Source organism: Petaurus breviceps, unplaced genomic scaffold, assembly GCF_028583685.1.
Source record: "Petaurus breviceps papuanus isolate PSGF00001 unplaced genomic scaffold, PetGlider_PUasm1.0 90879, whole genome shotgun sequence".
In the NCBI taxonomy this organism is placed as follows: Eukaryota; Metazoa; Chordata; class Mammalia; order Diprotodontia; family Petauridae; genus Petaurus; species Petaurus breviceps.
Window position 1 is genome coordinate 12,421,441 of NW_027187368.1, and position 25,195 is coordinate 12,446,635.

The window sequence follows — 25,195 nt, forward strand, 5'->3', positions numbered from 1 at the left end:
AACTTTTATTTTTTCCCAGTGCATCCTCTCCACTTCTGTTAACTTTGCCAGAGAGTGGCCATGGCCACTTGTTTCTGTTTGAATAGTACTGGGGTTTGTAGAAAACTGTGCTCTCCACAGGGAAGGTTTTCATCCTGTGTCTCTGCATCAGATTTTATTTTTGGTGAGGCAATTGGGTTTAAGTGACTTGCCCAAGGTCACACAGTTAGTGTCAAGTGTCTGGTCTGAGATCAAATTTGAATTCAGGTCCTCCTGACTTCAGGGCTGGCGCTCTATCCTCTGTACCACCTAGCTGCCCCTTGGACCAGATTTTTGAAAAAGGTACTTAATCTTCACAGGGTTGAGACATAGAACATACTTTATACCAAGGTACCAAGCCCCTTGTATTTCAGATGAGGAAAATGAGTCCCATATGAAGGGAACTAATTTGCCCAAAGTTACATGGGTAACAAGTAGCATCATTCAGATTCAAGCTTCAGTCCTTCTGACTCCAAATTCAGTGCTCTTTCTAGTCCATCCATCATCAGTCCCCTCCTTAGTGTATTGACACTAATGTAGGTCTAGCATCTCCCTCCCTCCCTCCCTCCCACCTGCAGAGGCGCAACATAGACAGCAGGACACTGGGGCTGTGGCTTTCATGCTTTAATACGGAACTGCTTGGTTCAGCTGCAGTTCCAACCATGTGAACGAAAGACCAGAGATAAAGGAGATGAGACAAGAGACCTCATACTGACCATCTTGTTTCCTATCACCACCCATCTTCTCCCCCCCCCAAAAAAAATTCCCACTTTTTCCCCCCTGAAATTGGCATAGCCCTCTGTACTTAGATGTGTCCTTGGTTTACCTTCCAGGAATTCTTGTCTCCCACAGCTCTGATTTCCTTCCCTGGGTAGGTGGATGAAAAGGGAGCCAGGGAGTTGTTGCAGAGAATGCCAATCCACACCCTCTGACCAGTGTGATGAGAAGCCAGGGTATTCAGTAGTAGGCAAGCGCATTCAAGTGAAGAGCTAAGTTATCCCCTTAAGAGACATAGTCTTAAATTCCAGTCTTGAGGCCCAAGATCTTCACAAGCAAAGCAACCAATCACAGATGCATATCAAGATGGCAGGAGGCTCTAACTTACAGGGTTTGGGTAATGGCAAAGATGAGACCCAGGACAGCAGCCTGGTGCTGGCTTATGATCAAGTCCAGCTACTGAGACAGATTGCCCACTGCAGGCAACTAAGAGGGGGAGCCAAGGGCTCCTAGAAGAGGTTTGGGGGATGGGAGTGGGAGAGAAAATCCTGAGTTATGGAGTAGGGTGGGGGCGAGGGGTGTTACTGCTCTCTAAGCTGGAGGGAGCCTTCTTTTAAGTTGCTTGGCAGGCCTGGAGTCTCTGGTCCTCTCAGGGCTCAACCCAGAGCGACACCTAAAAGTTTTCGGCATGGGAAGTAAAAGGGTGGGAAGGGAGCTTAATACAAACCAACAATTCCTGGGGTGGGGGCAGGGCACGAAGCCATTTGAGCCCCAATCTTCCCATATCCCTGGAAAGTGGTACACCACTTTCCAGGCCCCTCAGTGCCCCTTGCATAGTCAGAACAGAAGGCTCCAGATTATGTCTGGGGCCTGCAACAATCACTGGTCCACCTACATTGAGCCCTGAGCAAGTGACTGCATGAATGGTCTCTTGGCCCTATTCCCACCCCAGCGCAGACAGCACTGAACTCATTGCATAGTCTTAGGTTACACCTCACAAACACATAGGCACATAGCAAACAAGCAGGTGTGTGCGTTTTCAGGGATGGGTAGGGGGTCTCTACCTCCTGCTGAGCTAGCAAAGGGTCCCACTGACCCTGACAGATTTAGTCAATTATCATCCCTTAGTTCTGTGAGAAGTGCCTGGGTCCCCCAGCTACCTCTCTGGGGAGTTGATTCTGGGGGCAAGACTGGGGTGGCAGCTTCTGATTTTATAGGCATAAAATTCAGCCCCATCCTGATGCCCAAAATAAATCTTGATATTAAAGGAGCCACCCACATTCTTTATCACCTTGTAACCTACCTACAATGCACATGGTGACACCAGCCTTGGTCACCAGTACCTGGCACACATATCCCTCAAGGTCAGAGAGATTCTCCCCCAAAACTTCTTAGACCATCAAAACTTTCCTGTGGAATCTCTACTGGCTAGAACGACAAACCTCAGGTGATGGGAGTCTCAGTGGGCTTTCACATAGTTCCCCAAAGCCTGAATTTGCCCAAGCTGGGATGAGTTACATCACCAGGGCTCTCTCTGGTGGCTAAGAGCAGGCACATCATGCAAAAGTAACACCAGAGGCTGGGCCCTTCCTAGGTCAGAGTCCTATAGTGGGGAAGGAATGCAGTCGATTTGGCAACAGGGGACCAGCTTGGATCCCTATCATTTACTACAGCCTGTGGATGGGATAAGGTGGTTGTAGGACAGCAAGAGAGAGTAGCTGAACCCTTATAGCTCAGGGCAGTTCTGGTTTTGAAAAATATATAGATTTTCTCTTTTCAAATATAATCATACATTTATTTTCTCAGCAAAGCTTTGGATAGTCTAATGAGATGCTTACACAGATTCACAAATACATTGCACATAAAGCTTGGATCCTAGAATGAGTGGCTTTTTCACTTCTGATCAGATTTCACAGGCCTCTCATCACCCGACTGCTGACATATCCCATTCCAGTGTCCAAGGGGAGCTCTTCCTCCCCCCACTTCCCAGGGAATCTTGACCCTGATGTCAGCCCTGGGTTTGGGCCTCAGAACAGGGGTCCACTGGAGAGGATCGATGGGCAGAAACGCCTGCCTGCCTCTGTGGATGGGAGAGGCACACGGCTAAGCTGGGGGAGAGAGGGACTGATACCCCTGAACATGCGGAAGGAAGCTCCCCATTCTGAGGAGCCAGGGCATGGATGGGCACGTGAGGAGCCAGCTCAAGCAAAGGCGGTGAACGGATTCAAGTTGCCAAACAGGCCGAGCTGTGTGCAAGGACCTAGTCCCTAAAGGGTAAGCTTCAGATCTTTAAAAAGAAAACTACAGGCCTATAGAACGGAGCATCAAGGGGACCCTTCCTAGCGCCCCAGAGGTGTTCTAAGCACTCTGGGCTGGGAGACAAGATCAATTCTGAGACTGAACATGAGTGGGATGTTCTTAAAAGAAAAACAGCGTCAGCGACTTCACTGAAGGAGCTGGTGCTCAGAGACAGGGAGGTGTTGGTGACTCTGGTCCCTACCTGGAGTATATGTGTGCATATGTGTGTGTAAGGGTGTGCACTGAGTGTGAGTGAGGGCAATGCAGCAGGGTCTTGCCTAGTGAGCATGTGTGGGCTCACTCCATCCTGCCCCCTGGCAAGTTCTCCATCCACGGGCTCGCATGCAGGACTGGCTGGTACAACATGGCTTCTTTATCCTAACCCCTGGCTTACTGCACTGAGGAATTTTCAGCCAGAGGCATAAAGGCGTGGGTTGGGGTCCTTCTCTTCCATCTCCCCTCTCCCTTAGAGCCAGACACACTGGGGTTTGGCCACCCTAGGACATAAGCTTTCACCCTACCCCCAACCTCCAGAGGAAGGAGTGCCAGTCAATAGCAAGTCCCTCTCTCCTTCCCTCCATGGGCCTGGCATCCTGGTGGAGCTTTATTCAACCTCCTCCCCTGAGAAAATATTTTTATCACAAAGGGGACATAGTGCAAAGTGATTTCAAAATGGCTTAGGGGTGCCACTGGTTTCTCAGTTCCTGTGGGGACCCCTCAGAACCTTCCAATATAGCCTGTAAGATGGAGAGCATCCCCTAGATCTCCCAAAAGCAGCTGCTTACCCAGAAGGACAATCCTGATGTTGCCTGTTTTAACTTACAGAAGCATTAGGGCAAGGTAGGAAGGGGTTCAGGACATTAGTTAGATGGCGTGATAATTTGTTCCCATGGTGACCTGGGGGGGGCCACCTCCCATCCTCAGGTAAGGCTCAGTAAGCCATTCTACCAATCAGTGTAGGGGATGGGTGCTACTCATCCCAGCTCAGCCCTCCATCTCCTGCTGACCATCCCCCATTTATTCTTCCCCTTTCTCTTTCCCTGGCTCTGCCATCCACCCACCCACCCAGTGACCAGAAGCCAAGAAATGTCAGGGCAGTTTCAGTCATTACTCCTCCTTCTCCCAATCATTCACTCCCAGAACCAGCCTGGGTTGCCCATGAAGGCAAAGAGACAAAAGTCATGTGTTCCCATTCCCCAGCAATTCCGATCCCTATGCCATGTGACCTTAGGCGAGTCATTTCCCCCACTGGAAGCAATAATACTGACCTAACACTCAAAGGAGAAAGGACTAAGAAGGTAGGCCCATGAACATTGAGGACCAGCCAGCTTACTCAAGAAAGCAAATACAGAACTGCTTAGGGAGAATGTCAACTGGACAAGAGGAGTTGGGGTGGCAGAGAAAGATGGACATTGTGGAAAGGAAAACGGAAGCTGAAGTCTTCTGCCCTCTTCCTTCCTATGACAGAAGTTGGCAATATCCCGGCTTCAGTCAGATCTATCCTGCCACCCTCTCAGCCCATGCCATAGAACCCTCTCTTCCTGCCTCTAGAGGCCAGAGTAGCAGCCACCTGCAGAACTTCAGACATCCCCAGGCTATCCTGGCCTACCTAGACTATGGCCTCCCTATTTTGGAAAAGCTAAATAAATTAGGATGATGACGACACTCCGTGCACAGGTGAGTGTGAGTGTGTGTGTGTGCGCGAGAGAGGGGGAAAGAGAAAGACCTACAATCAGTGGTCAGACCAAGATGTGCCTGGTTCCCCGGTGGGTGGCCAGTCACAGCTGCGAGCTGCCCCCGGTGCCCACAGGCCCCGAAGTGCTCACAGAACGGCAACTAATCTTGCGGATGGAGTGCAAGGCCACAGTGCAGCATCCCCGAAGCAGGGAGCTAATATTGTATATGGGCTGGCCTTGGCGCCGCTGGGACCGGCACAACCAGGCCACTGTTGGCACCGCGGGCACCACCACTGCCAGGAGATCCACAATGAAGTGGCGGCTCCAGTAGCTTTTAGGCTCAGGCGCTACCTCACCAACCTCTTCATCCACAGGGCAGGCGATGCTTACCGATGGGTTGAGGCTGGGCATGTGAGGGGAAGGGCCTTGGGTCACTGGAGCCACGACAGGCTCCTCTCCTACTGTCACCACCACTGCTGAATTAGGGTCAGCTGGTATCAGGTCCATGGGCCCTGGGAAGCCTGAGGGCATTTCTATGCTAGCCCCTGCGTCCTCCATGTCTGGGGCCGGGGCCCAGGCTGGGCTAGGGCCAGGACTGGCCAGTCCACAGGCCTGTGACTTCATCACTTTCTCCAGGATAGTGTCTAGGTCAGGCTGGTAATGCACAAAGTCTGTTTGGATGGCCCGCTCTTGCATGCAGCTGGCCTGTACACCAGCCTCCACACTCCCGCCACTGCCTCCCAGCAGCTTCTCATAGGTGGAGCTGGTTGGGAGTCGGGAGCCTAAGGTGAAGGAACTCTGCAGGGAGCCTTCATCTGGGCCACAGTCCACCCCAGAAGACAACAGGCTGCTTGCTTCTAGCAGTTCCGTCCGGCTCAGAGTGTCATCAGCAGCTGCAAAGCCACTATCCCCTACCTCTTCCGTGGATGCGCTCTGAAGGTCAGCATTGCGGTCTCCGGGGGCCTGATCACTCAGCTTGGTGTAGGTGGAACTTCGGGTCAGGGATCGGGCAGGAGAGCCCCCTGAGGACCCCCCAGTCCCATCCTCTTTGACGGTCCCATTCTGGGCCACCTCCATGCTATGCAACAAGGTCTCCAACTTCTTGTTCTGGATGTTGATGTCAACGAAGTACTTCTGCAGGCCCTTGTCTTTGTCTATGAGATTGTTCTTGACTGTGTCGATCACCTGTTTGAGCTGCCGGATCTCCTTGCGGGCCTCCTTGAGAGCCAGCTGGGCCTCGACCCGGTGGCATTCCTCCTCAATCCAGTCCTCCTGCATACGGGACAGCTGGGTCTTCAGGTCATCGATCTCTGAATCCCTGTAGGCAGATTGGGGGGTAGGGGGAAGAGAAGGGTGACATACCCCACCTGAACTTGGCCATGGGTCCCCAGGACCTAAATCTAGGCAAGGAAATAAAGGCCCAAGCAGGGCTCTTTACTGATTAAAGGTTGGGGGTGGGGGTGGAGTAGCTTTTTTGGTTGCTAATGACTTGGACAGAATTGAAGAAATCTTTCTAGTTCCCACTTATCTTTTCCAAGGTATAGCGTTCAGGCTGCAGAAATCCTCCCTACTCAAAGACAGAACTTTTATTTGTTATCTTTCCCTAGAAATGTGTTCGACCTTCTGGACTCCACTCCTCCTGTCTATGGTCCCATCATTTACTTAGACTCTCGTATTCTTAACCTTCCCTTTTGTCTTCTGACTTTTCCCTTCTCCTTGTCTCTTATCTAATCCATCTCCATCCCCTCCTCTGCTTTCCTTCTCTTCCTGTCAGTTTCACTTCCAGAAGACTTCTCCAAGACATCCCCAAGTCTTGGAGCCAAGTCTCCATGATTACTCCCATAGTTACCACCCTGGTATGGCTCTTTAACACCCGCTTCCTAAGGAGGCGGACCTTCCTGCTCTGTGCTCCCTTCAACCCATCCTTTACACCACTGTCAGAATACTCTTACGTACTGATCTAGTCACATCACTCCTTTGCTCAAAAACCATCAACGGCTCATTACTGCCAACAGAGTAAACTTTGGATTCCTTTGCCTGATATACAATGATCCCCTGCAATCTGTTTAGCCTAATTTCACATTAATCCCCTCCATACACTCTATATTCCTTTCAAACTATATTACTTACTCTTTGCTTCTTGGACATGACCTGCATCTTACTACCCCCCCATGCTTTTGCTCATGAATTTGCTCAGAAATTCCCTATTCTAGTATTTCCTGAACTTACTGGGCCAAAGGATATTTTGGAGCCTAATATATTGAGAGATTGAGAAATGCTGGGCTGGGTAGCCTGAGGATCTGAATGCCCTTGTTGTAAAGAGGGATTGGGAAAATTAGGGAGCATAGGAGAAAGAATAGAGGGCACTGTTTAGAAGAAGTTGGTGGTGCCTGATTGTTGGACATAGGGTGTTGAAGTCCATGATGTGTGTCAGAAATGGAGGGTGAAAAGGGCACTAGAAAGTATACGTAAAGAGCATGGGGATTGGGAGCCAGCATCAAGATGGAAAGGATGGAGCTGAGACACAAGGTGGGTATGCAGCTGAGGCACACTGAAGGGCATCTCTTGCTCATCGGACCAAACAAGGGAAGCCTAAACCAGAAATGCTGCACCGTGTTTGATGCTGCTAACTTTTCATGCTTGAGTGGGTCCTATTCCTAACTCCCACCAGCCTTTGCTATCATCAAAAGTATCTTAGAGAACCCTTATCCAAATAGCACACCCTCCACCAGGGCTCCATAGAAAATGGTTTGGGAAATGTTGACCCAGCAGACTGACCTGCATCCATCAGGGACGTCCTCACACTAGAGCATGAAGATGATACAATAGCGGGGTCTGGACATAGGCAACAGGAACACAGGGCATGTTATACATGCCGAATTAAATAATGGAATTGAGGAGGAGGGTTAACAATACATTTTACGTTCACTGTGTTCCTACCCCATATCTACACTTTTTTTTTTTTCTGGGATCCAATGATCCAAACAACCACTTAGGTCATCGAAAACCCAGTAATAACAAAAGCTATTTAAAAAAAAGCACAACATTCTCATGGGATTGGGAACAGGTACTTTGTTATCATACCCAGGAATCTGTCTTAGAGACAGGAAACAAAAATTCAGGGTAAAATGGGCACTTGTCTAAATGGAAAGGTGAAGATAATCTTCTAAGGGGCCCAGTTTCTGCCATAGATGACCTAGGAAACTAAGGACATGCTCCCCTTCTTGTCCCTTTAGAAATGACATCATAAAATTGTTTCTCAATTGAACACTTAGTAAATTCCTATGTTCAAGGCACTTTTACATGTCTGTTTTAAAACCTTAATATATTTGTGTTTAAAGATGGTTTTTAAAAGCTATGTTTGGAGGAAAGGGATATGGGCCTTTTAACTGAGGCAGACTTAAAAAAAAACTGTTCATAGGAACATACTTCCAAACCCTAATTCCACTCCCATGGTGCCTCATATGCAGATCACAACCCCTCCACGCCCCAGGGACCAGTGTCATGAACTCTTGTGGTCACAGCAGTCAGCCCTTAGTGGCTAATTGTGGGAGTGAAAGTCTCTGAAGTTAGGGAGACTGGGCCTTATATGACTGATATCCTGTCATTACCACAACTGTACTCAAAACCTTTCCAGGCAGGAGGATCTGCCAGAGTGTGAGTTCCATGGGCACAACCTTAAAGCACTTACTGTAACCTCAGTGTGTATAGGCAGAAGTCCAAAGAACAACGAGGAAGCGTCGTGCTTAAGTCCATGACTGGCAGAGGGCGATCCCCTTACCTGCTAGCAGGGGGAAGGTGTCTCTCTTCCTGGCATACTCATGTCTCCCCAACAGAGCACACCATCTCCTATGGCCATGTTTTCTTCCCAGGCTATCTTTATTCCGTCATCACAGTTACTCCTTAGAACCCTTAGCATCTCTGAAGGCTCAGCTCAGGAGCTGCATTGCACACAAGGCCTCTGCTGAGGGCCCCCACCACTGATGGCTCTCCCTATCCTGAAATTATTTCTTAACTTACTTTGTAGTCATGCCCATGTTGGATTCCCTCAGTAGATACAAGCTCCCTGGGGGTAAAGACTTCTATTTTTGTCTCAGTATCCCCAGTAATTAGTTGGTGCCTTGTATATGGTAAGCAATTAATCATGCCCGTTGAATTGAATTCTTAAGGACAAAGTAGAAAGTTACTTGCTTCTAATTAGCATAGTGGATAGAGTGCTGGACTTGGAGTCAGGGAGAACTGGGCTCACATCTTGCCTCCAACACTTACTAGCTGTGTGACCAGGGGCAAGTCACTTAACTTCTGAGCCCCAGTTTCCTTGCCTGTAAAATGGGGACAATAATACTTATAATCCGCATCAGGGGCTGCTGTGAAGCTTAAATGAGATAATTTATGTATGGTACTTACAAAGCTTTATGTAAATATCAGGTATTGGTATTACTTCCTAAAACCCTGGGCATCTTTCTTTATGATGAGATAAAAGAATACAAGGGAGAGTGACAGGCAAAGTCTACATTTTCCTCTTTAGCTATGGCAGTGCTTTTTTTTTTTAAGTAGTACTTGAGAAGGGAAGAGGCGAGAGGAGTCTGAGAGGGAACATGACAAGAGCCTCTAACGTTGTCCACAGAATGAGTGGGAGGAGCCTTGGGCTTGAGCTGAAGGCTGTCTGAGCTCTGACACAAAGGCTTCCCTTCAGGAGCTTCCGCTACCTTGTCTGCAAATGGGAAGAATAATCTGTGCACTACCTGTCTCTTGTGTCTGCTCAAAATCCAGGATGCTGCCATTTGCGGGGCATGGCGCCAGGTGCCTAGGGGTCGGGATTTATTGTTTTGGTGAGGACTGTGGTGTGTTACAATGGAAGGACTTGGGAGTTGGAAAGCCTGAGGTCAATTGCTGGCCCTGCCCCTTACTAGCTGTGTGACCTTGGATGGGTCGTTTCCCTTCTCTGGGCCTCGGTTTCCTCATTTGTAAAAATGAGTAGATTGAACTAGATGTTCTCCAAGGTCCTTCCCAGCTTTAACTCCTAGAACACACTATTAAGTACTGTTTCCAAATGAGCTGCTGCTGCTGCTACGTGGAAGAATCACAGGAATACAGATTTAGAGCCACGAGGACTTGCAAGGTCATCTAGTCAGATGGTGGCTAGGTGGTGCCAGGAGTTAGGAAGACTTGAGTTCAAATTTGACCACAGGCACTTATTAGCTGTGTGGCCCCAGGCAAGTCATTTAATCTCTGCTTGCCTCAGTTTCCTCAACTGCAAAATGGGGATAATAACAGCACCTCCTTCCCAGGGTTGTTGTGAGGCTCCAATGAGATAATAATCACAACGGGCTTAGCACAAAGTCTGGCACACACTAAGTGTTACATGAACGTTAGCTATGATGATAATGATGACTATACACTATAATGTACCACTTCCATATGAGCTGCTGGGGCTACTGGAAAAAATCACAGAAATACAGATTTAGGCTTGAAAGGCACCCCTAAGGTCATCTAATCATCCGTAGCTGGGTGGTTCATAGTGCTAATTAAGCTTGTAGTTGGGAAGACTAGAATTCAAATCCAGCCACAGACATTTAGTGCGTGACCCTAGGCAAATCACTTAACCTCCATTTGCCTCAGTTTCCTCAATCCTAAAATGGCCACAATAACTGCAGCTACCTCCCAGGACTGTTGTGAGAATAAATCAGGCAATGTTTGTAAAGTTCTTGGCACACAGTGGGTGCTGTAGAAGTGTGAGCTGTTATTATTTATTATTACTATTTAGTTCAGTTGTCTCATATTTTTCAGATGAGGAAACCAAAGCTCAAAGCTTAAGTGCCTTGCCCAATGTTATATGGGTAGCATGGATTTGAACCTGGGTCTTTTGACTCAAGAGGTTATGTTCTTTCCAGTCAGTGCCCCATTAGGGGGACCCAGAAATAAGTCACTAAATCCCCAGATGGAGCCATGGAGTTTCAGAGGAGAAAACCTGAAATAATTAGAAAGTTTCCTTCAGTCAGACATGGCTCTGGGACCTGATCATATGGCTGAGTTTTAAAGAAATAAGGAGTAAAGACAAGCAGGCTCGCATGAGGCCTGAGGAGATAGTACAGACACAGAATGAGATCCACAGGTAGTTAGCGGAAACCTCTCGAGTTCCCCCACTGAATCAGAGAAGCCCAGGGAGGAAACCCTAGCACCATATAGAGCCATCTTTATATCTGCCCAAACCTACACCTGACTATCTGATTCCACTCACAGGCCCCTCCACAGAGAGAAATGAGAGGTGATTTGAAGAAATGATAGGGGAGGAGGTGTGGAGAGGGGTTGGGATAGGGGTGGGGACAAAAGAAGCAGTCAGAGGCATCATACAAGGGGAGGAGACTATCCAACTTAAAAAGGGGAAAACGGGACTGGGGCTTAGGTGCCCAGAGGAGCTGAGTAAAATGGACTAGAGGATTGTGGGGAAGTGAATGAGGGTCTGGGTCACTGCCTAGCATAGGTGACTTAGCTCACCTGACCTACTTCCTAGGACTGGAGAGATAAGGAAGAAGGGAAGCTTCATTCAAAGCTGACACAGCCTCCATGGAAAGCACCCTGTACTTTCTCAGCTTCCCAATTTTGCTCACAATGATTCCCATGTTCAGAATCATTCCCTTCTTTTCCCTCCTTTTAACTTCCCTGGAGTTAAAATAAAAAACATCATCCCCCTCCCCAAACCCTTCTCCCCCTGCTTTTGAAGACCTTCAATGCTGGAGAATCCCTTACCACCCAAGGGAACTGTTTTCCATGGTTCTAATGATTAGAATAGTTTTTCTCTTATTAAGTAAAAAAAGTTTCCTCTTTATAAATCTACCCATTGCCCCATTCTGTCCTCTGAGGACAAGCAGATTCAGGCTTTACCTCTTGAGAGCCCTCCAGACAACTGAAGACAGCCTCTGTGATGTTCCTGGACTATTCCACTTCATTGTCCCACATATGATGTGCACTGTAAAATCTAATCTGCATATACTCACCGACGTCCAGGTTTTCTCTCCCCTGCTACGCTGTGATCCATCTCCGTAAGGGCAGGGACCTTGTTTTAATTGTCTTTTTAAAATTTCTCCTCCACCCTGGCCCTCCACAAAGTAGGGGCTTACTTGTTGTAGTAATGAATGAATGGGGAAAAAGTGGTGAAAGCTGAGGGCCTGTTGGCTGCAAAGGTCACTACAGCCTCTAGCACCCAGAAGAGAGTGGGCAAGGGGACTCCACCTCACATAGCAACTGCTTACCTGTCCTGAAGTCGATCCTGTGTGTCTTTGAGCCGAGCCCTCAGGTGCCGGATGCAGACCTCCTTTTGCTGCAGGGGCGTCAGGTACTGCTCTGGGGTGGGAGGCTTGATGCCATGATTATCACTACACAGGGTGTACTTCATCGAACGCCTGCAACATGGGGTGGCTGGTCAGTGATTATTTCTCCATTTTGTCAACCCTCTCTCAAGAACTGATGGATGTCCTGAAGGGTCTGCCATTATGCCTGGGGCAAGGCACAGTTCTCCATCATCATTATCCCCTATTCCATCACCACTATAGAGGGCATAAGTCACCACTGACAAGCTGTGTGACCTTGGGAAAATAACTTCTCCCTCAACTTCAGTTTCCTCTTGTGTAAAAGGATATGGTAATACTTATGCTACCATATAAGCACCTCAGATTAGGGCAGGTGGTACCCCTAGAGAGAACTGAGTGTATGGTGGTATCAGACTCCTCCCACATCATGGCCCTCTTCACCACAATTCTCTACCTACACCTCTCTCATAACATATGCATGTACACAAACTCACCTGAATATATATCTCTGTACACACATCCCTATTCACATGCATACAGACACATGCACAAATAAACACATATAAGGGGATGCACATAGAGCTCACACATACCTACCCATTCACACATGTGTATGCATGTATACTGAGATGGCACGTGCACACACGGGTTACGGGGACATGTACAAACGAATCAGCTGACCCCAACACCTCAATGCTAATCAGTGTTGATAGGGGGAGGCTAGGTGTGTGGATTCCAGTAAGCTTGTGCCCAACAGTTCATGGAGAGCGTGTTCTCATGACTGGACCAGGGTTCCAGTCCCACGAGGTGGAAGGGGCATGGGCTTATTAGCATGATGCACAAGAGAATGAGCCTCTCCAGGTCACCCAAAACTCATCCCTAAATGTTCCCCCCAACCCAGGACCTCGTGACGCCTGGTTCCAGGTTTTCTTGGCTCTGCTTTTCTCAAGAACCTAATCTCTTCACTGTGCAACAATTATTTAATTTGTGTTTCCACAGCCCTCTAAAGAAATGAAGGCTCAGAGACAGGAAAGGACTTGCCCAGGGGCACACAGCTACACAGCGGTAGCTGAGTGAAGAGAAGGCTAGGCTGCCTGCACCCAGGGTGTCAAGGCCCAGGATGGGGAAGGGACAGTGAGGTGGGGGCAGTTACCTGGGTGTGGGGCTGCTGTCACTGCCCTTATAGGAGCCCGAGTTGCTGCTGCTGCTGAGTGAGGAGGTACCATAGGCATCCCGCATGCTGACAGGGGGTGAGGTACGCCTGGAGGCAGGAAGAAGAGGTGGAGGCCCGAGCTGGGTGTCAGAGGATGGTGAACATTGGGAGAACACGGCCAGCCCATTTCGTCCATACAGCCCCCGGCTGTGGGGCAATCATGGGGGGATATACAGACAGGGGCGACAGAACAGACAGTGGAAATCGAAGTCAAGGTGGAAGACGGTGGGGAGGCCAGGCCTCATTGCTCCCCCAAGGCCCTTCCTCCACACAGAGCCAGCCCCACCTTGCTCCCATCACCTAAACAGAGAGGCTGTAGTAGATCAGTGCTTGGAAGAGCCTCAGGGATCATCTAACCCAACCCTCTCATTTTTCTCATGGGGAAACTATGGATCAGAGAGAAGTGACATGTGTAAGGTCACACAGCCAATAAATGGCAGAGCAAGAAAAAACATGTCTCCGGAGTAACTGAGTGGTGTTTGTTCAAAGTCACTCATGAGAATGGCCCCCACATCCAATGTCCCCTCAGAGCTGAGAAAAGAGTTCCCTGACAAGGCCAAGAGCCCAGTACGAGATTCCTATGGCACGGGAAGCAGAAAAAGAGGAAGGAGAAAACATCAATGGGCGTGTGCGTGTGTATGTGTGTGTGTGTGGTACGGGAAGGAAGACAAGGAAATAATATGCCTATGGGGACCTATTAAACGCCAAAGACAGGGCTCTTCTCCAGTAACAATGCATCCTGCACAGCTGCTTTAGACATTTCAAAGCATTTTCACATCCAATATTTCATTTAGCCACTTGATATTGGTCAAGGGTCTGCCCCTTTTGGGGCCTCTGGCTCCGCATCTGTAAGATGGGAATATTAACAATACTCACACTATCAGTCCAACAGAATTGTGAGGATCAATTGAAATAATGTATGTCAGGCACTTTGTCAGCCCTCCAGTGTTATACAAAGAACAGTTATTACTATTATCATCATCAACATCTAATCTAACTCCTTCATTTCACAGATGGGGAAGTGCTATCCAAGGTCACAGTAAATCCAGTGCAGAGCTGGGACTCGAACTCAGATCTCCTGACTCAGTCAGCCTGCTCTCTTTCAGCCCAGGAGCCTGGGATCTCCAAGGCCCCTTCTAGAAGCTTCATGTTTTATAATCTTCACACTACCCTCTGATGGAGGAAGGGCAGGGATCATCTCCATTTTATAGATGGGGAATCTGAAGCTCAGAGAGAGGTTGCCCCTGACTACACAGCAAGTTTGTTCAGACGAACCAGATGTGAACTTATATGTGGTCACCAAACCAGCATTCACTCTAGCTTTAGGCAGGGAGGGTGGAACAGAAAGAGAAAAAGACAGGGGAGAAACAGAAAGGGAGAGAGATAAAGAGGGGAAGCAGCAGGTGAGAAAGGGGATAAGGAGAGAGAGAAGAGAGAGGGACAGATATAGAAAAGCTGGAGATAGGAGACAGACAGAAGGAATGAAACAGGGGCAGGGCAGGGAAGAGAACGGGAGGGAGGGGAGAAAGGGAGGAATAGATAGGAGGAGACAGAAGGAGAGAGAAATAGAGAAACAAACAGGGAGAGTTAGGAAGCGGGAGATGGGGAGGGAGAAACCAAGAAGTGAAAACAAACAGGGGAGACAGAGGAGGGGGTGGGAAGAAGGGAAACAGAGGGGAGACACTGAAGGCAGAAACCATAGAGACAGAGGGGGAGATATAGAGAGAGGAGGGGGAGAGTCAGAGACAGGAGCAAAAGACAGAGATGCAGAGAAAGACAAGAGAGAGACAGAGATAGGACTGGAGCCAACTGAAATGAGACCCTAATATTTTAGAGCTGGAAGGGGTCATGAAGGTCACCTAATGCAAACCCTTCATGTGACAGATGGGACACCCAAGGCCCCCTTCAGCCTGCAGTACTTGTACAGATTCATACAAGGCCCTCCCTCTCAGCCCCCGAGGCTGCAGGGGATAGGGAGGAAGGGGTAACTTACCTGCGAGATCCAGTGGAGGGCCTTCTGCTCCCAGGCAGGGACATGGCCATGAGGCTGCGGGTCCTGGTGAGGGGCGGGATGGGTGCCGCGGCTGAGGAGAAAGGGCGGGTTGGGACAGCCGGGGGCAGGGCCGGCCCTGGCCAGGTCATTCTCTCGCTGGGGCCACCGCCTGGCATGGTTGCCTCACCTCCTCTCACCCCTTCAGGCCTTGGACAGGGCCCCTGGCTTACCCTAGGGCTGAGCGTGCCCTGGGCGGAGGAGGCCCCTGCTGCCTCAGCCTGGGAAACGTATTTAAAGACAATCCTCCTTTGGGACTGTTCCCTTTCTTCCGAACTTATAATTCTAAAATAACAGAGCTGGAAGGAACCTTAGAGGTTATCTAATCCAACTCCCCCCATTTTATAGATGGGAAACTGAGGCTTAGGTTAAATGATAAGAGTCAAGAGTAGAACAAGGACTAGAGTCCAGGACTTTTGACTTCAAAGATAAAATTTTCAAATCAGAAGGGATCTTAGAGATCACCTTGCCCAAATCCTTCCCCCACACCAATGTATACACACACACACACACACACACACACACACACACACACACACACACTTTACAGATAAGAAGACTGAAGCCCAGTGAGAAGTGATTTGTCAGATGTCTCATGCACACATTGAGTTAATGCCAGATAGATGAGTAGAACGGGGGACTCCTGACTCCCAGACCAAAACGCTTTCCAGCCCTCCCCCAAGACTGCCTCCCTTGGTCTTGCTCAGATTAGGTAGCACCCTTTCCCCGAGCCCTGACAGCTCCAGCAGCCCTTTGGGCCACACCCTGGAAGCTCCCTTAGCTGTCCCAGCTTCATCTTCCTTGAGGAAGGATTCCCTGAAGCAGAAGCTGGCACCAAGACTGGGCTCCCTGCCCCCATTTACAAGGGGCCAATCTCACCAACCGTCACATCAGCCATATCCACTGAGAGCCTGGTGGCACAAGGCACTGTGCTTTCCGTCTAAAGGGGAAACAAGACAGACCAACAATACTAACACACAAATGTATATATATATATATATATATATGGACACAAAACATAATGGAAGTGAACTCATGGCTTGGAGAGGCACACAACATGACAGTTTCTACAGAGGAACACATGACATGAGCATGTATGTAGGTATCAATGGGAGCACATGGCATTTGGTATTGATAACCTGTATGTAAGAACACAAACACAGACATGCATGCAGATACATGTAACCACCTACAAGCCATGCCAACAGTGCCAGGGCCATGGACAAGCCAGGCTGGGGTTTTGGTTAAAAGACAGGACAGGAAAGAATGATTCATTTAGGTATAGAGCCCCAGGAGGGCAGTAGCTAGAGACTAGCCTTCCCAAAGGAAGGGACACAAACATGGAACAGGACTACGTATCACAGACATCTCTACAAGCTTCCTTCCTGGACTGACCTAACTCTCTCCAACGCTTCCCAGGCCTCTGGCAGCAAAGGCATGATCAGAACTCTGATCCATACCCTCATTCTTTGGGGCCTCTCTTGGTCAGCCCTACCTTTCCTTGGGGGCAGTAATGGGGACAGGAATCTCTTCCTACCCTGTTTCCCATAATTTTCCTTCCTCTTCTCACATGCTACTAGTCTCTTCTCTCAGCATAGTGTCCTTCATGAAAAACTAGGTCCACGCCAGCCTTAAGGGGGTGAAAAGCCCTTTAAAGGAAAGGGTACATGTGAAAACAGAATGCCTATATGCTTGTGGAATAATGGGGATAGGGAAGAAAGTTTGGAGTGGGGGATAGGGTAGAGAAGAGAATTGTTAGCTAAAATTGGCAGTGGGGAAATCTGTGACTTTTGAAAAGAAAGGGAAAGGGATATATCTGGTCTAAGGGGAAAGGAGAAGGTATCTGGCTAAAAAGAAGAGAGATAAGAACAGGAAGGGAGGTCATTTAGCCCAAACATATCAAATTCCAGGCCCACTGGCCACAAGTACCAGCAAAACCCCCAGGTGCAGCAGAACCAGATTAAAATGTAATTGGAAAATATTTAACAAAGTAAAATGCAACACAATGCAGATAATGTTAATTTGTGGTTTTCTAAGTCAATGGACACACTGAAGGGGTCTGTTTCGACTTGAGTCTGACAGCACTGCTGTAGTCCAATCTTTTACCCCATGTAGAAGACCACACTATAATATCCCCAACAAAGTGAACACTTTCAGTGACAGAGTCCAAGGCAGATTATTCTACTTTGGGATTTTGTTAAGAACTTAATTAAAGATCTTGTGATCCCACTTTGTTAGGAAGTTTTTCATAAGGTTGAACTAAAATCTTTTTGCTATTGTTCAGTCATGTCCAATTTGGGGTTTTCTTGGCAATGATACTGGAGTGGGGACAACTGGGTGGCGCAGTGAATAATAGAGCACCAGACCTTGAGTCAGGAGGACCTGAGTTCAAAATCCTGCCTCAGACACTTAACACTTACTAGCAAGTCACTTAACCCCAATTTCCCTGTCTAACCCCCCTCCAAAAAAAAAAAGATACTGGATAATTTGCCATTTCCTTCACCTCATTTTACAGATGAGGAAACTGATGCAAACAGGGCTAAATGACTTGCCCAGGGTCACACAGTTAATGAGTGTTTGAGGCAGGATTTGAACTCAGTGCTCTATCCACTGTGCTACTAGCTGCCCTGAACTAAAATCTGCCTCTACAGCTTTCATCTATGGTTCTAATTCTGCTCTGAGGTAAAGCAGGACAAGTCCAACCCCTCTTTCATATAACAGTCCTTCAAATGCTCAGCTCTCAGCCTACCCTTGCACCCCATGTTCTCTTTTCTAAACTTCCCAATCCCTTTTGGAATAAGAAGGGCTCTTCAGTTTGGCTACTCTAGTATGGGCACACATCGGATGATCAACGTTCTTCCTAAACAGTGGTACCTAGAATAGAATACGACACACCAGAATGAGTCTGGTCGGGGCAGATTTGGCTCTTTAAGCTTTCCCAGGGTTCCACTCACCACTGCCATGGCTTTGCAGACCAACCTCCCCCCTGCCCCCGTGTGCCCAGCCACCGTTCCTCAATATGCATCGTCTCCTTTTATTAGGAGGGAAGTTTCTTAAAGTCAGGGAAGATCTCCTTTCTGTATCTGTAACTAGTGCTTAGCACAGTGTTAGCACACAGCAGGCTCTTAATAATTTCTCATTCATTCATTCTTCAGTTTTGCATGGTTGCTGGATGGAATAACCACTCCAGCCTGGAAAGTCTCCAGGACTCATCTAATCCTTAGGAAGGCAAGAGCTATGGAAGGCTGAGTTGGGCTGTAGTCCAGCTTCCAGAACCCTACCTCAGGCCCAAGGGAAACTGCCAGTAAACATGCCCTAGGTACCGTACAAAAATGAGACAGTTTTTCCCTCAAAGAGTTTATAACCCACTGGAAGTCATCACAATGGATCAGCTTTATTTGCGTAGTCTGAGATAATGTCTTTTCTCAACTGCAGAAATCCCATAGGCTCTGGTCTTCACTCCAAAAGCTATCATCCCCAGGACTAGGAACAGGGGAGAGATCGGGGTCAGGCACAGGACCAAGGACACTCCAGCCAAGGAGAAGATACACAGGGTGTGTGCACCCCAGTGAGATGACCGATGCCACTGCATCTGACCACTGCCAGCAAGAGAAACTGGGGAACTGGGCAAGGATGGCCTGGAAAGCTGGCAATCAGACCTAGGAGTCCCCAGTTGGTGGGGAAGACACCCTGCTCAGCTTTAGTGGCCCCGACTGACACTCCTTACACGCCAGGCAGTTCTGGCTGAAGAAGCTAGTTTCTCACAGCCAGACAAAAGAGGTCTGCTCAAGTGGCCCGTTTCCTGGCCTGGAACACAGAGCACACCCTGTTTCCCCTTACCAGGACGGGGCAGGACACAGCTCATATTGTCTTCTCTCCTTAGCTCACAGGTGTCAGGTACCTGGCCCTCGGGGGAGCTGCCAGACACTTAGCTGGTCACCTGAGATCAGTGCCACTGCCTGCCCATCCCCTAACAAGCTAGGTGAGGCTGCCCACATGGAATGCTACCCCTTCAGGCTCTGAGGCTTGGTCCCAGAGCTCTCAAGTCCTACTGCTGGCTCTGCCATGACCTCAGCAACCCTGAGCAAGCCCATCAAGCTCCTTGTCCTTCAGTTTCTTCATCTGTAAAATGAGAAGATGAGACTAGAAAATTTCTAAGCCTTCTTCCAGGACACAATTAATGATCCTGTGATCTTCCTCACTACCCTTTTTTTTTTTTGCAGGAGTTTGCTTCAAGGATCAGTTCTGGTGCCTTTTACAAGAGCCTTTTCCTGATCAGCCTAGTTGTTAGATCCCCGCTTCTCTCTAGGCAATTACTTTGTGTCTACTTAGGGTACTTAAGGTACTGTTTCATCTGCTACTAAGGTCTCTGAGACCCCTTGTTACTTCTCTATCTCCAATGCCTAGCTGAATGCCTTTCATATTTTTGTTGCTGTTGCTGTTGAGCTGTTTCAGTTGGGTTTGACTCTATGTCTTCATTTGGGGTTTTCTTGGCAAAGGTACTGGAGCAGTTTGCTGTTTCCTTCCTCAGCTCATTTTACAGATGAGGAAATTGAGGCAAATCGGGTTAAGTGATTTTTCCAGGGTCACACAGCTAACTCCCGTGGTCAAATTTGAACTCAGGGCCTCCTAACTCCAGGCCCAGCACTTTATCCACAGCACCACCTAGATGCCCAAACACTTAGCTGTCTTTCATAAGAGAGGCTCAGCAGGTGCTTCTGGAAATGACTTCAGATGTGGTTACCAAGAGAGATGGAGGAGAACTTGGGTGGCTCCTCTCCTCACCCAGCAGCCCTCATTTTCCCCCTCCGTCTCCTCCTCTTCCTTCTCCCCCTAAGGCCAAGGGTTTGATTATCAACCCACTGTCTAACACCAATGAAGAGTCCCAATACCTTAGGAGCTTTCTGTGGTTTCCTTCAATTTAGGGAAAGAGGCTCTGTGGGCAGTCAGTCAAGGAAAATCTGTGTTTTGTAGCCTGACTAGGGACAAAGGGGATGAAGTGGAAAGCCTGGGAGCCTAAGCCTTCTCCTCTGACAGTCTTCGTGTTGTCAGTCTTCATGCAGCACAGTCATCCACCCTCTTATGTTTCTGGTTGCCCTCCTTGGGCTTGGGAGTGTCCTACCTAAACGATGGGCCTGAAACTGAACACAGACTCCAAATATGGTACAACCAAGGCAGAGGGAAGCAAGATTATTACTGCCATCATTTGGGACACCAGAATTCTGTGCATTCGATTAAGCTCAATTAACAACCCAAGTACAGCTAAGCATTACAGTAGACAAGGAGTTCAAAGTACAACTGGGAATACAAGGTTCCCAAACATGAAACAGTGAGGTGCTCGGCAATATGGTAGCCAGTATAATGCAGAGGGGAGGAATCGCTAAAAGTCTGGAGAGTTAAGGAAGGCTCCCCTGCAGAAGTGGGCCTTGAAGGATGGGTAGAATATGGAGGAGAGGTGGGGATATTCCTGGGGAAAGGAAGGACAATTGTGCATTGGCCAGAGCCTGACTATAGGGCACTGCAAGCTGTCCAAATATTCTTCCTAAGGTCCAGGTCTGAGCACACCCCTATACTAAAGATGAAAAATCATCAGTGACTCTCAGAGTCACAGCTGGAAGAGGTCTCTGAGGCTAATCCAACCTGGACCTGAAGATCTTTTCTAGAAGTGGCCATCCAGCTTTAGTTCGAGCTCCAGTGAGGGAGAATTGACCCTCTCTCCAGGCAGCACATTCTTGTCTTGGATAACTCTGATTGTTAGGAAGCTTTTCCTCGCATCACACCTAAAGTCACTTCTCCACAACGCCCCCTCCTTTGTTCCCAGTTCTGCCCATAGGAGCCAAGCAGAAGTCAAATTCTCCTTTCGTGGGATAATCTTTTTAAATACTTCAAGATAGCTATTGTATCTATTCCCTGTTCTCCAACACACGTCTTCTCATTCCAGACTAAATCTTTCTATCTTCTTTGATCCCCAGTCAATTCTTATTTGGCATAATTTCAAGACCTTGCAACATCCTGGTGCCTCCCTCTGGACACTCTACAGCTTGCCAGTGTTTTTCTTAAAATGTGGTACACAGATCTGAATATTTCCCACTCGTAATGTGGCCTGGGATTACATTAGCTTTTCTGGCTGCCGTATCCTTGATCTTAAGAGCTCCCTAGAGTGCTTCAGACAGATTCCTGTTTGGCCATGCCTCCTCATCTTGTACTTAGGTACTTGTACTTATGAAGTTGATCTTTTTTAACCCGGATATAAGATTAGATACATTTACTTCTATTAAACTTCATCTTATTAGATATGGCCTGTCAAGATCTTGGATCCTGACTCTGTCACCCTAAACACTCCAACCAGCTCTTCTACCACCATGACATTTGCAAATTATATGTGTGTGTGTGTGATCTATACATTTAAAAGAAATTTTATAAATGTTTTTAAAAAAAACATCGTCACTTCCCAAGAGCATCCCTTATCACAGTACCCTTCCTTGGAATGAAGAGAAATAGGCAAGTGAAACAGACACATCAGCTATGTCTGACATCCCTCTATCCAGGTGTTTGATATAATGTTAAGCAGCCCAGGGGCAAAGATAGATCACTGAGGCACTCTGACCTAGATCTCGTTCCAAGCTGACATAGAACTATTGACTGTTCTTTGAGTTTAGCCATTTAACCAGTTCTGAAACTACCTAACTGTATGATACACTAGACCATGTCTCCATCTCATCCACAGGGAAATGCAGAGTTCTGATCTATCTATGTGGGCAATAACGATTTCAGAAAAGACAATGAGCTTGAGTGGGAATAACTGGTTCTTCATGAAGTCCTGATCACTGCTTCCTTTTCTGTATGTGCACTAACCATCTCTTTAATAATCCATCCTGGAATCCTACCAGGAATTTAAGCCAAGCTCATTGGCCCAGAGTTTTCACACTCTATTATCTTCCTTTAAAAAAAAATCAAGATAACTGTCTCTCTCTAGGCTTAAAGCCATTCTATTCTAAACAGTCTTCCAAAGATCATTCTCCATGGCTCAGCAGTCACACATATTAGCTCTTTTGGTCACATGCTTCATGTCAGCTAGCTGACCTGCTCTCTTACCATCTACCTGCTTATCCTAGATTCTAATGCTATGGGAGGTTTTTTTTATTCTTTTTTGTCCTTTCCAGTTGAAAAGTTGCTTTCATTGGAAGAGAAAACAGAAACAAAACAGGAATTGAATAATTCTTCCTTCTCAGGTGGCACAGTGATAGAGTGCTGGGCCTGGAGTCTGGAAGACTCATCTTCAAGAGTTCAAATCCACTCTAAGGCACTAGCTGTGTGACCCTGGGAAAGTCACTTAACCCTGTTTGCCTCTGTTTCCTCATCTGTAAAATGAGCTGGAGAAGGAAAGGACAAACCACTCTAGTATCTTTGCCAAGAAAACTCTGAATGGGGTCATGAAGAGTTGGACGTGACTCCAAGAACCATAACATTCCTCTTATATAGGCAAAGGAAGAACATGGCTTTCCTCCTGTTCCCCAAAGGCAGAAGTTATAATTGCCTTTGAAGAGGGGTGGGCCAGATACTGGATCAGATATCTATTCATTTTGTTGTTGAGTTGTTTCAGTTGTGTCTGACTTTTCATGACCCCATTTGGGATTTTTCTTGGCAAAGATACTAGAGTGGTTTGCCATTTCCTTCCCCAGCTCATTTTACAGATGAAGAAACTGTGGCAGCCAGGGTTAAGTGACTTGCCTAGGGTCACCCAGCTAGTAAGTGTTTGAAGCTGGATTTGAACTTATGAAGATGAGTCTTCTTGATTCTGGGCCTGGCACTCTATCCACTCTACCACCTGGCTATATGCCATATGCAAACTGAGCCATTAGAGTTGGATAATATGGGAGTAAGAGACGGTAGGAAAAGGCCACCAGCCTCCAAGTTTGCATATTTCTGAGGAAGCTACCCTGGCTTTGGTTGCACAGTTATTAATTTTAAGTAGGGGCTCTGGGACAAGGCTGCCCTTCTCACGTGTGCAAGAGACATTATAAGCCACCCCAACCTCTCCTTGTCTCTAAGTCCTCTGGGTTCTGAGGCCTATCCAGGGATATTGGTTCACTATGCCTAGCATTCCCTTCCCCTCAAGGTTGGGGTTCTCCCCTCCCCTCCTTCTGGCTGGGGGCTATTTTTTGGCCTTCCTGGACCTGCCAATTGGATTATAGTCAGCAAACTGAAGTGACCGATTCATTGCCCACAGCATACAAAGTGGTCCTTTTATTACTGGGGCTTCTTGGCCCAGGTCTCCCCCTCCCCCCACCTGCTGTCTAAGCTGCTCTGCCAACTAATGCCACACAACTAAAGCTTTTCAGGTGCTCCGGAGGAAGGGAGGGATCTCATTGAGAATAAATCTTTCTGGGGCCCAGAAGGAGGTATGTGTGTGGGGGAGGGGTCATAGGAGGGAGGAGAAATTGTTTCCTATTTCCTTCACTTAGAATATATTCCCTGCCCTCTCCACCTCTCCATAGCCTACCCATCTTCCCCCCACCCCCCACAAGCTTCCCTGACTATCCTGCTCCAGGCTAGAACCTTGAACCCCCCTCCCACTTAGAACTTGTATTATACACTTTCAGTCTCCACTACCACCCTTAGCACTTAATGTTTCCTGTATGTTGGAGTCTTTTCTTACCATCTCAACTGAGCACTTACTGCCTGTCCCATTCATTCATCTGGTCTTTATTACACAGGCTTAGACTGCTATTTAACTATTTCATGTACAAAAGTCTTATCTTCCTTATTTAGACTGTGAGCTCTCAGAGGCAAAAGACTGACTTCAATTCCCCTTAGACTGTAAGCTCCTGGAGGGCAAGGGCTGTCTTTTGCCTTTTTTTGTATCTCTAGTACTTAGCACAGCATCTGGTACACAGTAGGCACTTAATGAATGTTTACTGATTGATCTGACTTCCCAGATTCCCTCTGTAGCCTAGCACAGGACTGGGGACAGGGTACTCTAAATAAAGACTTAGATTCACAGAATTTTATAGACAGGATGGTTCACAGAGCAAAGATAGAATGGACAGAAAGGGATCTTAGAACACAGAAGGTTCGACAGGGATTACCTTGTCCAATTCCACTCATTTTACAGAGGAGGTTTGTATGCAAAGTGGTGAGACAGGTCTCATTAGAGACCCAGAAAAGGGAAAAGTGACTTGCCTAAAGTCACACAGCAAATCAGGGGTAGAACCAGGACCAGAATGCATGTTTCTTCATTAGTCCAAGACATTTTCCACTACACCATGCTCTTTCTGTAGTGCAGTGTTCCCCTTTTGCTGGAAGCACTGTGGGGAGGTATTTCTGCCGACTGGGGCTAGCAGCTTCTCAGGGACATCCTTCTCAGAATAATTTCCCTTTCACAGCTGACAAGCTGCTCCAGTGGCAAGGACATGTCCCCTAAATCCCTGCCAGGAAGGGGACAGTTGAGGCCATGCAACCAATGATTTTGATGTCTTCAAGGGCATACAAGAACTCTCTCCCTTTTCCTCTCAGATCCCCCACTTGGAAACTCCTAGCCCTCCCCATTCAATATTCCTCTGGGGTCTTTCTCTGCCTTGAAAGTCTCCAGAGAGAAAAGATTGTCACCATTACATTTTGTCACCATGACACTTGGCTCCAGGTATCTGCTCAACACAGAATACAGAAAGGAAACCCAGAGGCCACAGGGAGTTAGGGTGTGATAAGGACAGCAGGACGGGATACAAATAATTCCTTGCTAAAATCCCTGCTCTCTGCCTTCCATCAGCCTACATGAACCACTCCAGTTTGAGAGCTTCTGGCAGAGGCATGGGGGATGGAGAAGCCCAGCAGGCATTTAGTCCATCCCATAGCTGAAAAGTATTCTCCACTGCAGCATATTTAACCAGTGGTCATTCTACCACTGCCTAAA

The 25,195-nt window shown here is 47.8% G+C and overlaps 1 protein-coding gene across 2 annotated transcripts in view; it reads right to left on the reverse strand.

The window, feature by feature from the left end:
• Positions 1-627: 627 nt before the first annotated feature.
• Positions 628-25,195, reverse strand: part of SNPH (syntaphilin) — a 43,521-nt gene continuing 18,953 nt past the window's right edge. Inside the window, exons 2-5 of one of the 2 annotated variants that reach the window (XM_069073862.1) lie at positions 15,226-15,316; positions 13,173-13,280; positions 11,963-12,112; positions 628-6,027 (exon numbers count right to left, since the gene is read on the reverse strand). In XM_069073862.1, the coding sequence (XP_068929963.1) occupies positions 4,812-6,027; positions 11,963-12,112; positions 13,173-13,280; positions 15,226-15,275 (1,524 nt within the window). In that variant the 5' untranslated portion in view covers positions 15,276-15,316 and the 3' untranslated portion in view covers positions 628-4,811. Of the gene's footprint in view, positions 6,028-11,962; positions 12,113-13,172; positions 13,281-15,225; positions 15,509-25,195 lie in introns of those variants that run through there. The other variant, XM_069073863.1, reaches the window with a different exon arrangement.